The 18,109-nt window shown below is 42.6% G+C and overlaps 1 protein-coding gene across 1 annotated transcript in view; it reads right to left on the reverse strand.

Annotated features, from left to right (window-relative positions):
* The window catches only part of LOC136858373 (sensory neuron membrane protein 2), a 311,757-nt gene that overhangs the window by 30,143 nt on the left and 263,505 nt on the right, over positions 1–18,109 (reverse strand). The window contains exons 3-4 of the mRNA XM_067137868.2: positions 15,904–16,051; positions 10,978–11,244 (exon numbers count right to left, since the gene is read on the reverse strand). Coding sequence (XP_066993969.2) covers positions 10,978–11,244; positions 15,904–16,051 — 415 coding nt within the window. The remainder of the gene's footprint in view (positions 1–10,977; positions 11,245–15,903; positions 16,052–18,109) is intronic.

The following is an 18,109-nucleotide window of genomic DNA, read 5'->3' on the forward strand; positions in this document are numbered from 1 at the left end:
GGGCGAAACGAAAGTTCACGTGTGGGGAGGGTGTGTAATACGATTCCATAGCCTAACTCTGAGAGTTCAGCTTTGATATCGGCTGGTACGTTGGTTGAGTGCAGCCCTCTAATGACGACCTTCCCGAAGCGCTTTTCCAGGAGAGGCCGGGTATGGAATTCAGCGTCGTAGTGCTTGATGAGGTCGTGTCAACTCTTACCCCGTCGTGGAGAACCTTCATACGGTAGTCAATGTTGTTCTCAGGTAGGAGAGCGATGAAATTAATATCATTGATGTTCCTGTTTAGACGGGTGGGATGGAGATGCTCCGAGGTTGAGGCTGGGCAGCAGCTGCTGAAGCAGGGGCCGAGTTCCCGGGGGTGACAGAAGCAGCTGAGGTAGGAGGTTGATCATTGCCAGTAGTTGAGGTGCTGGGGTGGAATTAGGGGTGGCAATAGCGCCGGGGACGGTCTGGGTAGCAGGGGCACCGAGGGCGATCTGAATGGGGGCGAGAGTCACAGGCTTACGGTCTCTAAGTTAGGAATACGAAGGAGTGACGAGTGAGGGGGAGTTAAAGAGAGAAGCGGTCCCTAGTAGTGATAGGGACACGGTTAGTAGCAGGCTTTTTTGGAGAGCTGGGAGTGGAGCTCGATCCGTCATTATTATTATTTTTCTTACTCTCAACCAGCGTGAAGCCGGCCTCTTCTGGGTTCACAGAAGGTGAAGTATCTTCCGAGGAGATTGAGGAAGCGTCAGGGCTCTCGGCACAGGCGGAGTGCGGCAATTTTGCCGGGTCGATGACGACATCGAGGCACTATTGGAGGCGGGGCTTAGTCATAGCCTGCCCTGATTGAACGCATGACGTAGGTTCTATTGGCTTTGCATCCAGCTGGCCATTCATGCCTAATCGACACTAGCCGTTTGGGGCCTACCTTCGTCATTTTAAAATTGGGAAATTAAGGCAGTGTTCTAAGCCGAAAAAGAGGGGGTGGGGGATGATTGTCTCCTGCTGAGGTCAGGAGGCGAAGCTAATACGTGTGGGGAGGTGCCTCGCCTATTCCCGTGCAATATTACACCCATATCCCTAATGGTGTAAGTAACCGTGATCTTAGTAGAGTGAGCGGGGGGGGGGGGATATCAAACACACCTAGGCGTGGACACAGAGGAATCGCGCAGTGGCTTACCACTGTAAGACAAAGGTTTGTGTTAACACCGCGAGGTTTCAGCGAGCCTTACAAGTGGGGCCGGCTAACGAACCCAGCTACAAGTGCAAGATATGTTGGCCGCCAATAGACTAAAAATAAGGAGCCTACTTTCGGTCCTAGGACCACAGCCAGGCACTAAACTGAAGACCTATCCTACTAGCCGGGCTACAGGAAGATCCAACGTTGCGCAGGAGACGTGCCTCCCAGATCAGCGTAGACGCTGTTCACGCCCCTTATATACTCTACCAGGCCTGGTAACAACACTAATACACTCTGGTGGCCGTTCTACCTGTCACAGAGAATTGCAACTATCCATTTACATACCCGCCGATTGTTTGTATGTGTAAGAAGTTACATTGACATCCCACCATTTCTTCTGGGTGCTTAAGTTCTTTTGTCAGGCAGTGTAGTTTGGACAGTAAGAAATATATGACGCGTATTTTATGTACATAGTAGCAGCACTGCTAACTCAACGACTTTTAAGCGCTTGAAATTACCTAACATAAATATTCGTGTCTAGCGAGAAAAGTAGCGACATTATAGGTAAGGTAAGGTAAGGGTTGTTCTGCCCGAAGGCAGGTCCGAACCTCCGCAGAGGTGTTCCTGAGCCGGAGTTTACGTGCGGTAGGGTGCCCAGTTCCTTTCCGCTCCTCCATTCCCTTACACCCCACCAAGAGCGCGTGGCAACCCATCCAACTCCTGTCCACGCCCAATGTTGCTTAACTTCGGAGATCTCACGGGATCCGGTGTTTCAACGTGGCTACGGCCGTTGGCTAGCGACATTATAAAACACGTAAAAATAGGAAATAAAAATGCGACTTTAATATTAGTTTTCCTGTTTCCAAGCAGTGCTGTGCTTGTCGCATTCTAATACGGAATTAGAAAGGGTGTTTAGTGACATGAACATTATAAAAACGAAATTACGTAATCATGTTGGACTTGACACTTTAAATTCTATACTGACAGAATGAAGTTCGAAGTTGTTCGGAAAATGCTGGTATTCGTATGAACTTTCCATATGATATGCTTCAGCGAGCACGAAAAGCAGGGAAGTATTTACAGACGTCCCATTAACCGTCTAGCCCCAGTGTTGCAATGTATGGCTCCTCTGGCATGGATAACTTCATGCAAAAAACATTGTATCAGTATTTTTTAAATTCGTTATCTTTCGATTTACCGACAAAATTAGCGACTTTTGAGGTTTACCTTTTGGTGGCATACTAGCGACTTTTAAGTCCTCTTGGCAACTAACTAATTCATACGGTGACAATACTGCGCAGACGGAGTTCATTAGCCTTGTGCTCATGCCATGGTCAGGAAGATGAAATCAGTTGGTTTTCGCTATGCAGGCTGATTGACAGGTCGGAACTGTATCCTGCCCCTGCACGCGGCCCATCCGGGCAAATTCTGAATCGTGAAAATTTACTTATAATTGAGTTGATGAAATGAAAATCCACAGCCTGTTTCCAGTCATTCGACCGGGTCAGGAATGGAATGAATGAAGCCCCATCTAGCGGCGAGGATAGGTATTGTGCCGGCTGCCTAAGCCTGTCGCACTCCTCTGCGGCAATGATTAATGACTGAAAAATGAAATGGAATGATATTAGAGAGAGTTGCTGGAATGAAAGGTGACAGGGAAAACGGGAGTACCTGGAGAAAAACCTGTCCCGCCCCCACTTTGTCCAGCACAAATCTCACATGGAGTGACCGCGATTTGAACCATGGAACCCAGCGGTGAGAGGCCGGAGCGCTGCTGCCAGAGACACGGAGGCTCGAATAGAGTAGATATTTCAAAAAAAAATCATTTCCTTCCATGCACTATTAGTTCTTCTCACTTTCAGCTTAGTTGTGATGGAACAGGTTTGTGTCCAGATATACATACTGTTCACAATGCCTAATGTGAGTACGACTGTAGTGAAGTATGAGTATATGAATCCTATGTTCGAGATTTTCAAGAATTTTCAACGAACAGAAGTGTTTTGTTTTGCAAATATTGTAACCACAATTAAAGGGTATTAAACGTCAACACCACTTTCAAATACGAAGCACAATAAACTGAAAGAAATAAATCTAGGGTGGGGGGTGAAAACATCAGACTCCTGTAACTACAACTGCAATTAAACCTGTAACAAAGCAAAGTAACTTTAGTAAAGATCTAGGTTAGGCATTTTTCTCAGGAGATATACCATTGGCTAAGCTAAAGGATAATAATTTAGTTGAAATTGTGAGGAAGTACAGTATACGATACGCTTTGTCACATTTCAATAATTAGGAAGAATTACATCACTGAACCTTATAAAGTGACATCAGCAAACTTAAATAAATGGCTGATGGACAAATATATTTCGATCTCGCCGGATAAAAAACTAAATAAGAACTCATATAATTGTAATTTACTTTGTCTTCAGAATATTAAGAGAAATAGAAGAGAGGGGCGAATCATATCTACTTACTATAATTTTGTTAACTAAGGTCAGTCATTCAGCAGGTAATGCATTTGTCAATTATGCTCAAAATCTTTTGTGGCATGCGGGTATTGCATACGATCGTCTTCTCGCAGCATATACAGCAGCTGAAACTTACATGTGTAAAGCCTTGAGAAGCTAGGGATATTACATCCTTTGCAGGACCGTATTCGGGCTTCATTGAGTCGCTGAAATAATATGATTTTTCCATTCGGAAACGATTGTCTTGATTCCAGCTCCAAGTTGCAAGTATATTTTTGATTACAGCTGGTAAAGGACGCTGCCACCTCCACTAGTTACAACGATATGACGAATGTGGCTCGAAGCTGCGGTTTACTATACTGAGTTAGTGAAAGCAGTAATCGGAGATTTTGATCTTTAAAAAGCTTCTTCTATGAAGGAATCACAAGAAGTTTTAAAGCAAAGATGGCTTTTAAGAGTAACTTGTATCCATTCGGTACAATTTGATGTGTATTATCAGTCATTAAGAAACTGGAAGAAAGAGACTCCTTCCTTCACATTAGTACTGAATTTTTTGAGAAGTTAAGTTATCTCTATCAACATAGAAAACAACATTTTGTGGGATAAAATGCAGAGTGAAGTGTTAAAAGACTTCGAGTTTTGCCATATGGGAAGACATTTTTGACATCCTCCGAAGGGAAATGGAACTGGAGAACCTGGATGAAAACCTGTCCCGCCTCCGCTTTGTCCAGCACAAATCTCACATGGAGTGACCGGGATTTGAACCACGGAACCTAGCGGTGAGAGGCCAGCGTGCTGCCGCCAGAGCCACGGAGGCTCGAATAGAGTTGATATTTAAAAAAAAAATTATTTCCTTCCGTGCACCATTTAGTTCTTCTCACTTTCAGCTTAGTTGTGATGGAACAAAAGTAGATGCTAGAAGTATTTTATTTAATTAAGTTGGAATATGTGCCAATTGTGGCATATGATGCAGAGAGGATTTTTAGTTCGTATAGAAGGATTTTTTAACTTTCACCGTTACATCTTCTACTTGATCTTTCTTTGTCGAGTCTTATTTCATCCGATGCTATTTGACTATTGAGTTTTAGTGTCCGTCATTTCAACGTACATATTACCGGTACTTCATCATCTCTGCTGGAATTGCTTCTTCTGTCAAAAGACCAGGGCATTTTCTTCTTTCTTCGATGAAAATTGCTTCTTTCTGGTTATATCTCTTAAATTCAGTTCAGTGAATGTATAAATAAATATCACACTCGCAAGACGACAATTCAGATAAAACATATGTTGAATGACTTAATATACGTACCTTAGTATTTTACAAATTGCTTTGGGTCAGATTTTTAGCTTACTCTGTAGAAAAACCGCATGGCATTCAATTACAAAGAGAAGTCACTTTAATAGGTACCGGTATATCGACCTGCGGTCAGCACTTTGTATGGATTTGCCCAGTTTTACGGCCGGCTGCTTGAGTCGAACTTCTACCTACTATCGTACTGAGCCACCAATATTCTTCAAAATAGTCTTTATCCGTGCAATGACCACGTTATGCACTGCAGCGGTATAGCAAATAATAGTAGCCCTCTTCAAAATTACTAATTTTATGGCATCTGCTTATAATCGTATATATTTTCAGAGCCTCCCTTCTGGGACTGTACCTTAATTAAGGCCACGGCCGCTTCCTTCCCACTCCTAGCACTTTCCTGTCCCATCGTCGTCATAAGACCTATATGACTCGGTGTGACGTAAAGCAAATATTGTAAAAAAAAAAATATATAAAAGCCTCTTCCCTCTATGTGGTGCTATCTACCTCCGTGGTCTCTAGGAGTCAGCATAAGAACTAAGTCTCTCCACTCCCTACTTCAAAAAAGAGACATATAAATATCTTGCAATCATTCAATAACTCGGGGATATTTATTCTGAAATTGTAGGGCTTATTATATTTTTTCTTTCTTTCTTTCTTTCTTTCTTTCTTTCTTTCTTTCTTTCTTTCTTTCTTTCTTTTTCTTTCTTTCCTAGTCCGCTTACCGTCCAGACTTGGCTTTTACCTCAGAATCAGGGAGGGATCCCACCTCTACCACCTCATGGGCAGTGTCCTCGAGAGTGAGACATTTGTTCAGGGATATAACTGGAGAGCAGGACCGGTATGTCGCCCAGGTGGTCTCACCTGATATGTTGAAAAGGGGCCTGGTGGGGCTGGGAAGATTGGAAGGGATAGGCAAGGAAGAGGGAAGGAAGCGCCCGTGGCCATAAGTTAGGTACCATCCCGGCATTTGCCTGGAGAAGTAGTGGAAAACCATGAAAAACCACCTCTTGAGGCTGACTGGACCCCATTCATGTCCTCGTACCATATTTCAAATTTCGTGCCAGAACCGGGAATCGAACCCGGGCCTTCGGGATTGGCAGCTGATCACACTAACTACTACACAACAGAGGTGGACTATTTTCTTTTACTGTGTTACTTTTAATGTTATTATTAGAGCACGGATTTCCATGCAAATTAATGTTTTTAAATAAGCTGGTTACACTTCTCAAACTTTGCAAATATTCGTTTTATGACTTAACGATTCCAAATAACCGTTCTTGTTCCGTGCAAGTTTGCATGTTTTGGACTTTCTAGAAGAAGATTCATGTATAATGCATATTTGGACGCTTATATTGCATAATATGACTTCTGACTTCGGCGATATATAATATTAAGGTTGCATGTCTTTTATGGATGTTAGTTTGCAGAATTTGGGACCGTTTTTCCACGTTATATAGTGAGAGATGGAGAGAGAATGTCTTCCTGGCATCCTATCTGACAACCAAAGTTACTACATACCGTATAGTGATGGGATATGTGAACATTTTACTGAATCGATTCATTTGATTCCGTTCTCGTTACTGAAATTACACAGTGATCCGATACACGGCACTAGAGTCGCCGTTTTTATCGTATCTGTGTGCACTGATTGGTAGCCGCAACAGCATTCAATACTCACTGCTCCCCTCTGCTCTTCATTCATAAACTGCTCTCCTACACATGTCATCCAACCTTCAGAGTTCTGCTGCAATCACCTCTTCGCATCAAGTTTTGATGTTTCAAAGTCTTTGCCCCACAGCGACAACTGCATTAAGTCAATATACAGAATTAGATGTCAAAATACACTGACTGACAGTGACAATGCAACACCAAGGAGGAGTGGTTCGAAAGGGATGAAAGTTGGGGAAAAAACAGAGACGGCACGGATGAATAATTGATGTTTATTTCAAACCGATACGCAAGTTACACAATGCGCACGGCATCGACTCAGTAGGATGTAGGACCACCGCGAGCGGCGATGCACGCAGGAACACGTCGAGGTACAGAGTCAATAAGAGTGCGGATGGTGTCCTGAGGGATGGTTCTCCATTCTCTGTCAACCATTTGCCACAGTTGGTCGTCCGTACGAGGCTGGGGCAGAGTTTGCAAACGGCGTCCAATGAGATCCCACACGTGTTCGATTGGTGAGAGATCCGGAAAGTACGCTGGCCACGGAAGCATCTGTACACCTCGTAGAGCCTGTTGGGAGATGCGAGCAGTGTGTGGGCGGGCATTATCCTGCTGAAACAGAACATTGGGCAGCCCCTGAAGGTACGGGAGTGCCACCGGCCGCAGGACATGCTGCACGTAGCGGTGGGCATTTAACGTGCCTTGAATACGCATTAGAGGTGACGTGGAATCATACGCAATAGCGCCCCAAACCATGATGCCGCGTTGTCTAGCGGTAGGGCGCTCCACAGTTACTGCCGGATTTGACCTTTCTCCCCGCCGACGCCACACTCGTCTGCGGTTACTATCACTGACAGAACAGAAGCGTGACTCATCGGAGAACACGACGTTCCGCCATTCCCTCATCCAAGTCGCTCTAGCCCGGCACCATGCCAGGCGTGCACGTCTATGCTGTGGCGTCAATGGTAGTCTTCTGAGCGGACGCCGGGAGTGCAGGCCTCCTTCAACCAATCGACGGGAAATTGTTCTGGTCGATATTGGAACAGCCAGGGTGTCTTGCACATGCTGAAGAATGGCGGTTGACGTGGCGTGCGGGGCTGCCACCGCTTGGCGGCGGATGCGCCGATCCTCGCGTGCTGACGTCACTCGGGCTGCGCCTGGACCCCTCGCACGTGCCACATGTCCCTGCGCCAACCATCTTCGCCACAGGCGCTGCACCGTGGACACATCCCTATGGGTATCGGCTGCGATTTGACGAAGCGACCAACCTGCCCTTCTCAGCCCGATCACCATACCCTTCGTAAAGTCGTCTGTCTGCTGGAAATGCCTCCGTTGACGGCGGCCTGGCATTCTTAGGTATACACGTGTCCTGTGGCACACGACAACACGTTCTACAATGACTGTCGGCTGAGAAATCACGGTACGAAGTGGGCCATTCGCCAACGCCGTGTCCCATTTATCGTTCGCTACGTGCGCAGCACAGCGGCGCATTTCACATCATGAGCATACCTCAGTGACGTCAGTCTACCCTGCAATTGGCATAAAGTTCTGACCACTCCTTCTTGGTGTTGCATTTGCTCTGTCAGTCAGTGTATTTGATCGTGCGCAACTTATCATTTAATTGAATTATTTTTTCCGGTTTTAGGTCGTAGACAGTTTTCCAATAGATAACGTTGCTTGCATTAAAGCAGGGGCGGTGCGTGGTATTGTTGCAGTGTTGCACAATTCCAATATTTTACACTTCATTTATCGTCTTTTCTTCTATTGTTTTAGTTTAATGAAGCTAACATATATTCGAAAACATGTTAAAATCAACCATCTTTGGTTGTTCGCTGCACTAATGTTTCGTAACGGAACAATAAACGCTGCTGGCTTCGAATCAAACTCAGGGGGTGTGCTTTCCTACGGAAACTTCCTAGCGGACAGCGCGGCGCAATGTACCTCAGCAGGGACGAGCCTAAGCCTGCATAGCATCAGGTAGCATGCTCGCCAGTATCGGTCTCAGGAAGTTGCACGAGACTAGCAAGTCCCCTGTCGAGAAACAGTTCCAAATGTCCCCGTTAGATAACACTTTAAACCTCTCGCAAAGGTAATTTCATTTCATTTTTTTAATTTACAATTTTTGCTTTACGTCGCACCGACGTAGATAGGCCTTACAGCGACGATGGGATGGAAGAGGTCTAGGATTTGGAATCAAGCAACCGTGGCTTTAATTAAGGCACAGCCACAGCTTTTGCCTGGTGTGAAAATGGGAAACCGTGGAAAACCATCTTCAGGGCCTCCGACATTGGTGTTCGAACCCACTACCCCCCGAATGCAAGCTCATTGCTACGCGACGCTATATGTGCGACCAGCTTGCTGGGTAATTTCTTTTCCACGCCATACCAGGCCACCAACAATATTACCAACATCTTGCTTCAATGAAAAACAGGAGAGCAAAGTTTCAATTCAAGTGAGGCAAAAGTAACTGTGCCAGACTAAGTGACTCAGACAGTCGAGGCGGTGGCCTTCTGACCCCACCGTGGCAAGTTCGATCCTGGCTCAGTCCGGTGGTATTTGAAGGTGGTACGTCAGTATCATGTCAGTAGATTTACTGGCATGTAAAATAACTCCTGCGGGACTAAATTAAAACTCCTCAGCGCCTCCGAAAACCGTAAAAATATTGTTAATGGGAAGTAAATCCAAAAACATTATTATTGAGAGTAACTGTAGTTAAAGTGTATATTTAGTCTCTTGTTTCCTAGGTTGAAATTTCCAGATATATTTCAGCTTCAGTAAATTAAACTCATGTCCTCATCCTAAGGTTGTGCAGCTCTTTTCAGGCATACACCCAACGGAGGCGAGCTGCATGTACCATTTTAACCACATACCAGCCCTCCTGCCATTCTTAAATTTCTTGAAGTACCGGGAATCGAACCCGGGCCCCCGAAGACGGCGCTAATAACACTAGCCGTTACACTACGGAGACGGACTCAGTTTTAGTAGGAATGTAGTTCATTACTTAACGATAATAAGTCTCTTGTTATTTCTGTAAGCTTTAAAAATGTGACACTGAAAATTTTGGTGCAACACCCAGCTTCAGATACCACCAGCCGCCACTGCATTAAAGATGCGCAAGTGGAATTCAGCAAAAATAGTATGCAGCAGAGCTTAATTTATATAAAATAAAATTTTGGCAAATTGTCTGCTGCAATACCAAAATTAGAATCTACATCGTTAGCAGTTATTGAAGACATTTAAATGTGTCTGCAATCATCGCTCAGAAAATAGCTGTGGCAGATGTAAAAAGTGTTTGTGATTCATTAAAATCATGATTTTGAATCCAGCAAGCGTATAAAAGACGTACTGTGGGGTGAAAATGCAAAAGACGTACAATTTGATCTCACTTTGTCCCACATTTAAGCATGCCCCTCTTGACGTAGAAAGATAATTTTCTCTGTTTAAGAATGTGCTGACAATCAAGGCAATTTTGGAGAACTTAGTTGTAGGTACAATGTTTCAAAAGAATCTGAAAATGTAACCAGCAATGTTGAACTGAATTATGATAGTGCATATTTTCCAGGTTTTTTTTTTTTTTTTTACGTCGCACCGACACAGATAGGTCTTGTGGCGACGATGGGACAGGAAAGGGCTAGAAGTGGGAAGGAAGCGGCCTTGGCCTTAATTAACATCCCTAGCATTTTGCCTGGTGTGAAAATGGGAAACCACGGAAAATCATCTTCAGGGCTGCCGACAGTAGGGTTCGAACCTACTATCTCCCGAATACTGGATACTGGCCGCACTTAAGCGACTGCAGCTATCGAGCTCGGTATTTTCCAGTTTATTGTGCATGTTTTGCCATATGAGAGTGCTTGAATTCATGCGTATTTTGAGATTTTATAGTACATGGAAATCCGGGCTCTAGTTATTACTAGCAAATCTTGGTGCGATGTTTCCTTTGCAGGCACAAACTAACTTATTTTTCTATTTTTCAGATCTACAAGTCGAAACAACATACTGTACAACTGTACAAATAAAATAAATGCAGCTGTCCTTATGGTCTGAAATAGTAATTAAGAAAAGATACGTTCTGCTTAGTATAGATAAGTTGATTTTTGCATTCGGGAGAAGTGGTTTCGAACCCCACTGTCGGCAGCCCCGAAGATGGCTTTCCGTGGTTTCCAATTTTCACACCAGCATAATACTAGGGCTGTACCTTAATTAAGACGAATGTCGCTCCCTTCACGCTCCTAGTCCTTTCCTATCCCATCGTCACCTAAATAACTTTCTGTGTCGGTGAGACGTAAAGCAATTTTTTTCAATGGTATTTTAATGTTTGTTCTCGTGTGACAATCTAACAATAAATTAGCACCAAACAAGTAAAACTTTGTACTCACGTGGTGGAACATAGAGAATTTAAAGACTCCTTCTTCGACCTTCCGCACAGTGATAGGCATCTGACTCTCAGCCTGATCGCATACCATTCTGGCGGTGTCAGTCAAGTTGTTACTGCGACAGTCTATGACGATCACACCGTCAAACAGCAAATCGCGCACAGGAACAGTCATGAATATCGTCGAGGAGTTAGGGAAGATCTCTGGCACCACACGATTCATGATAGGAAGAGCAAAAGGTAAAATGGTCTTCACTTTCAGCGCCGTAGCCTGGAACAATGGTATAAAATTATTATTCATACTGTTAACAATTCTGGTGGAAAGATTATTCGTTATTCTGTATATCTCCTTGCTGAAATGCGATAAAATGAAAGAAGGATTATTGCTGAAAACTTAACTCTGTCCCATTCAACACGTTTGTTTAATAATACGATAATGGAACTTGTTGTCTTTGTAAATGAAAATCAGTGTAACGATAACAATATATGTAACAATATATTAAAGAATGTTTTCACTCTCTCGCTGACTTACATACACATTTAGTCAAGATATGTCAATGTTTAAAGTTACTTACTACCAGCCACAGCCCCCTCGGTTATAGAGAAATGGATTATGTGCAGTACACAGTTTTCTAGTCGAATTTTACATTATAGAAAAATGGCCCTAGTGATAAGACTACATATTATGTCAGCATATAGAAGATATTGAAATTCAGTACTCTATTATCTTTCATTTATCCATTACTCCGTATTGTGAAAATGAATCTCACGCCATTATGCTACATTAAAATCGAAAATTAGCATATTGCGTTTATAGTAGACTACTGGAACCTGCTTATTTCTCATGAAAGTATTAATGAACCCCAATACTCAAATAATAATGATAATAATAATAATAATAATAATAATAATAATAATAATAATAAAATGAATTTGTATTATTAAAAAGCATAATGAGGTATATATAGATGCGTGATATACAAGTCTCTCTCTCCCTTTCTCCCTTCTAATCCCAATTTACCGGCCAAGTTCGCCGTGCGGTTAGGAGCGCGCAACTGTGAGCTCGCATCCGGGAGATAGTGGATTGGAGTCCCAATGTCGGCAGCCCTGAAGATGGTTTTCCGTGGTTTCCCATTTTCGCACCAGGCAAATGCTGGGGCTGTACCTTAATTAAGGCCACGGCCGATTCCCTCCCATTTCTAGGCCTTTCGTGTCCCATCGTCGCCGTAAGACCTATCTGTGTTGGTGCGACGTAAAGCAAATATCAAAAACAAAACAACTAATCCCAATCACTATTCTTTAGTCCATTCGATTTCTATTGATTTTACTGCTAACACCACGAGTGTTAATAACACATAAATACCTGCTTCCTGAAGAAGTTCAACACATTTTTTATAATTTGTATGCACAATACGTAATGTACTGTTGTCTCAACAGCAAACTTAGAAATTCACAAATTCTTTAATTTTTTATGATATTATAGTATAATCTCTTCTTTTGGGTGAAGTTCATAAAAAGCATAACTTCTTCACTATTATTATCATCATAGCCCATTTTATTCTCCGAGTTCATTTTAACGGTATACGCTGTTAATCCTTAATTTATCCCTTTATTAATTGTCTTTATGCGTAGTTTAGATCCTATATCTTAAGTAGAAACGAGTGTATAGTCCAGTGTAAAAGAAGGTATCATACCCTTAACTACGCCAAGCAAACCAAGGCAAATAAATAAAAGCTGAGGGCGATTTATCTATTGTAATCAAACATAATTACATAGTACGCAACTCTTCTACCTCAGAAAATGTAAATTAGACTAAAAGCTTAGCATTTATTCTTCTTTTCTGTATCATAGGAGTGCAAATTAAATTGAATCATTTCAAAATCATTAAGTCAAATAATCTTAATCTAGGATTACATTTCAAATGGAATACCCAAATTGAAAGGGAATTGAAATAATCATCTATCTGTATCTGTGAATATAACAATGATCTTATCGCTCCTCTCTAAACCTCTCACTATCCTCGAGGCTCCAAGTTGAATTCTCGGCCCGGTCAGGGATTTTTACCCGGATCTGAAGGCTGGTTAGACATCCATCAGAATACATGAGAAAAATTAAGGATCCGACTGTGAGATAGCGAATCCGACTAAGAAAGCAAGAATACCGGCCGCGGCCTTGTGAATTCGTAGCGCTAACCACGCGTCACCTGACCGATGGTCGCTTGGTAGGTCAAGCTCTACCAGGCTGTAGTGTCATGGAGTTTTATTTTTGTTTATTTCTTGAGATTCATTTCAGATCCCCATACCTTAAATAAATCCCAATGTACAGTATGTAACGTTTGATAATTATTATAGCTTTTTGAAACGACTTATTACACGATAGTATTGCATGAAAACATGAAAACCTGTGCTTCCAAACAGTGGACAACTAATTTCGGATCAATATAAACTAGATCTCCCCATATAAAGGGTGACTATACACATTTTGTGTTTAATGCACACTGAAAGAAATATTTCTCTCGGTGTATTTTCTTGCCCTGAAAATGTTTGTCTTTTAAGGTAGCTAAAGTATTATATAGAATGAAACCAACAGATTAGATTCTACTATTATTATTGCATCAGTAACTCATCTTGATTTATGAAATCTACATCAGAACTGAAAATTATTTAGACGTAAATTTTTAAGCATTGGATATGGCATAATATGGCTGTGTATGCTATTTATCCAATTTCCATCAGCTGCTGCTCCTCCTCTTTCCTTCTCTTATCCCCTTCCTACCTCACGTACCCCACCCTTACTTGTACATATGAATATTACTCATATTGTAGTTCAATAGGGGATTGTTCAGGCATACGGAAATACAGTTCGTAAAAAGATAAAATATTAAATTAAGGGACTAATGCCATATGTTTGGAACCTAGTCCTTATAGGGTTGATGTAATACTGCAGTACTCCCATCAAAAATCACAAAGTTCCAATGGATCTCATCAATCTCAGGTGTAATGCACAATTAACCAAACAATCTCATGTGAATTACACAGATTTTATTTTTCCTGCAATCATATCACAGAATATACATTAAATATCCATGATGCTAATACAGAAAAATGTTTTTCAAAACAGTTCACCATCCACATACAGCCCCTGTAGATGTTCTTCCTGTAACAGTACATACATCTCAGTGCAAAAACTCTTCATGGAACTGATTTTCCCTCGCTTAGTATTATGCAAGGCTTGAGTGATATATAACTTGGCCAGAGATTGTAAGCAGCTATATGTTGGCTGCAAGTACTGATGTGACCAGAAACAATCATTGGATTAAGACGTTGTGGTACAGAAATAGGTCTATACAATTTGTTAATATCATCATCAGATGAAGGATGTTTGTCCTTTAAGGTGGCTAAAGTATTATACAGGATGAAGCGAAATTCGCGCACTCGGGCGTCGCAGCGCGACTCCTCACATGCCAGCAATAAAAAAATGTCTCTCACAAAAGTTCGTCCTGCGAGTATATCCGGCAGAAAAGGAACGTTGAAGATTGACAATCTGGCAACACTGTAACAACATGTAGGGTAACTACCTCTGTCAGGACAATAGTAGTCGTGCTGTACAGTTGGTGCAGTGGATAGAGTTTTGGGTTAGCATGCAGGAGATCGAGGGTTCGATCCTGGGTTGAGGCGCAATTTTTTATTTGCTAATTTCTATCGGACATTACATACTGTAATACAGTAAGACACCGTTTCATAGGTCACATGTATCCTACATTTACAAAATTTAGTAGATGAAGTGGTGCGAATAAATTCACGCCCACAACGTGGAAAGCTGACCAATGAAAACGAATGTTCGTGCATTTCTAAGATGACCCGCTGCAATCGCTGTTGACGATTAAGATGCCAGATACCATACCACCTGGACTACATTTCATCATCATCATCTGTTTACCCTCCAGGTTCGGTTTTTCCCTCGGCCTTAGCGAGGGATCCCACCTCTACCGCCTCAAGGGCAGTGTCCTGGAGCTTCAGACTCTTGGTCGGGGGATACAACTGGGGAGTATGACCAGTACCTCGCCCAGGCGGCCTCACCTGCTATGCTGAACAGGGGCCTTGTGGAGGGATGGGAAGATTGGAAGGGATAGGCAAGGAAGAGGGAAGGAAGCGGCCGTGGCCTTAAGTTAGGTACCATCCCGGCATTCGCCTGGAGGAGAAGTGGGAAACCACGGTAAACCACTTCCAGGATGGCTGAGGTGGGAATCGAACCCACCTCTACTCAGTTGACCTCCCGAGGCTGAGTGGACCCAGTTCCAGCCCTCATACCACTTTTCAAATTTCGTGGCAGAGCCGGGAATCGAACCCGGGCCTCCGGGGGTGGCAGCTAATCACGCTAACCACTACACCACAGAGGCGGCTGGACTACATTTACGAAATAAAAAAACATACGCTTCAAACCAGGATCGACCCCCTCGACCACCTACATGCTAACCCAAAACTCTATCCACTGCACCACCTGTACAGCACGACTAATGCGTGCTGACAGAGGTAGTTGCTCTACATGTGGTTACAGTGTTGCCAGATTGCCACTCTTCAACGTCCTTTTTTCTCCCGGATATACTCGTAGGACGAACTTTTGTAAGAGACATTTTTTATTGCTGGCATGTGAGGAGTCGCGCTCTGACGCCCGAGTGCGCGAATTTCGCTTCACCCTGTATAGCATGAAACCAAAATATTAGATTTTACTATTATTATTGCATCAGTAACTCATGTTGATTTCTAAAATCCGCATCATAACATAAAACGATTTAGAACGTAAATGTTTAAACTTTGATTAGAACAGGTGAAAGGGAATGTAAATTAATTCACATATTACACTAAAAATGTGACTACCATGTCATAAGACACAGTTAGGATGATAGCAAATGATGCAGTCTGATACTCACCAAAAGCGCCACATTGAGGACAGTAACCACATCATCTTCACTCCAGTTGCCAGATTTTCCTTGATTGAAGAAGTAGGTGTTCCTTTGTCGGTAGGACACTGTCTCATCCTCAGGATAGTCTTGGATATCTATCTTCTCCCGGTACTCACTGCAAAGAATTTGCGCTGAAATTAATCGATTGTTGGCTCCTAGAGTCCAATTACAAAATATATTAATTCCATCCGAAGACCATGAATGGCTGGAACATTTTTCATTGCATCTACGAAAACCGTAAAAGTAGTCAGTAAAATATAAAAGTATTATTATTATTTATTATTATTATTATTATTATGATTAAAGCGATACAGCCAGTTATAGGCTACGAGTACACAAGCTTCCGACCTTTCCTCGATGTAAGGTACACATGTTTCTCAGCCATTGGCTCCTGTGTCATTCTTGCGCTGATATATTCTGCTGTTTACCAGGCGTTTTAAGAATTTCCCTCAAATCTACAACTTTTTCTAAAATGTTTTCTGTCGTGAATTTTATCCCGTGTAGTACTAATTCCTGTAGATATTTGTGTACATCTCTCAGCCAGCGCTTGCGGGTTCTTCATTTGTCCGTCATGCGTGCATGCCACTTATCTCCGAAGAGATAGGTGGTTTGAGTGTTGCCGATACCGGTGCGCTTCTGCACTCCTCTGGTGGGTTTTTCATTTGTCCTGGAATTATTCTCTTTAAATGCTCATAAAAGGTTAACCTCCTCTTTCGCACTGTTGCGGATATATTTTCTGTACTTGCATACAACTCGTTGTTGGAACTTAGATGGAACGTAAACCCTTCTGACACTTTCTTGGGTCTCAATATTCTCCTTACAAATTTCCTTCCCTTTATCTCAATCAGGGAATCTATTTTAACCCGGGTCTCGGTGGCGCTCAGATCGGATGACTACAGTATAAAGCAGTGTTTCAATTTTTTCTTGAAGGAAATACGATCTGGATTTGTAGGTTTAAATTCCACTCTCGTTCCTTCTTCTTTTCATTACCATTGGGAGTAAGTATCTCACCTGGGTATTAAAATTTTCATTTCTCTGATATTTCCATATTTTTGAAAAAATATACAAAATACATTAAAATTTGAGTATTGTTTTGTAATTATTACTCTTTTATACGAATAATTATCTACATTGATTGTGAGCGGTATAGCAATGTTGAAACACTCGATTTCGTGATAGCTCAGAAGTTAAGCAACAATGGGGATGGTATCCACTTGAATGGGCAACCCACGTTTTGTTGTATAAAGAAGGAATGAAGGGACCTAGCAACGCTATCACAAGAATACTCTGCCTTAGAATGCCTGATCAGTAACCCCTGGTCTAGGTATGGGCGCTGTTTGGAACCCACCAACGTCCAGGTTTGAATAAGGCAGCACCCAGTGCACTAATTTGAAGAATTTAAGGTGGCCGATTGTACAAGGGGTTATTCTCTCGTCTACAGAGGATCACTGCAATCAAGATGAGCAAAAGCAAAATTAAAAATAATTATTGCTCACAAAAAGTTTCACTTTATCTTCACGCATAAAGGCCGTGAGAAAGTTGGTAGAAGTACGTGAGATTCTCCTTTAAGTCATACAAACTTAAAACGAAGTGAATTAAGGAATGTTAACGCAGCAAAGGGACGTGTTAGCATCGTGTAGATGTGGCAGTTGTTTAAAGTTGGACTGAATGTTTCAGATGGTAGACTATAGGTTTTCGGAGTCGATATCGGTGGGTTAGATGCTGGCACTGGCCGGTGGTATTTGAAGATGTTAAAAATATGCGAGTTTCTTGTCAGTAAATACACTGACTGACAGAGCAAATTGCAACACCAAGAAGGAGTGGTCAGAACTTTATGCCAATTGCAGGGTAGACTGACGTCACTGAGGTATGCTCATGATGTGAAATGCGCCGCTGTGCTGCGCACGTAGCGAACGATAAATGGGACACGGCGTTGGCGAATGGCCCACTTCGTACCGTGATTTATCAGCCGACAGTCATTGTAGAACGTGTTGTCGTGTGCCACAGGACACGTGTATAGCTAAGAATGCCAGGCCGCCGTCAACGGAGGTATTTCCAGCAGACAGACGACTTTACGAGGGGTATGGTGATCGGGCTGAGAAGGGCAGGTTGGTCGCTTCGTCAAACCGCAGCCGATACCCATAGGGATGTGTCCACGGTGCAGCGCCTGTGG

The sequence above is a fragment of the Anabrus simplex genome, chromosome 1 (genome assembly GCF_040414725.1).
Source record: "Anabrus simplex isolate iqAnaSimp1 chromosome 1, ASM4041472v1, whole genome shotgun sequence".
Classification (NCBI taxonomy): domain Eukaryota; kingdom Metazoa; phylum Arthropoda; class Insecta; order Orthoptera; family Tettigoniidae; genus Anabrus; species Anabrus simplex.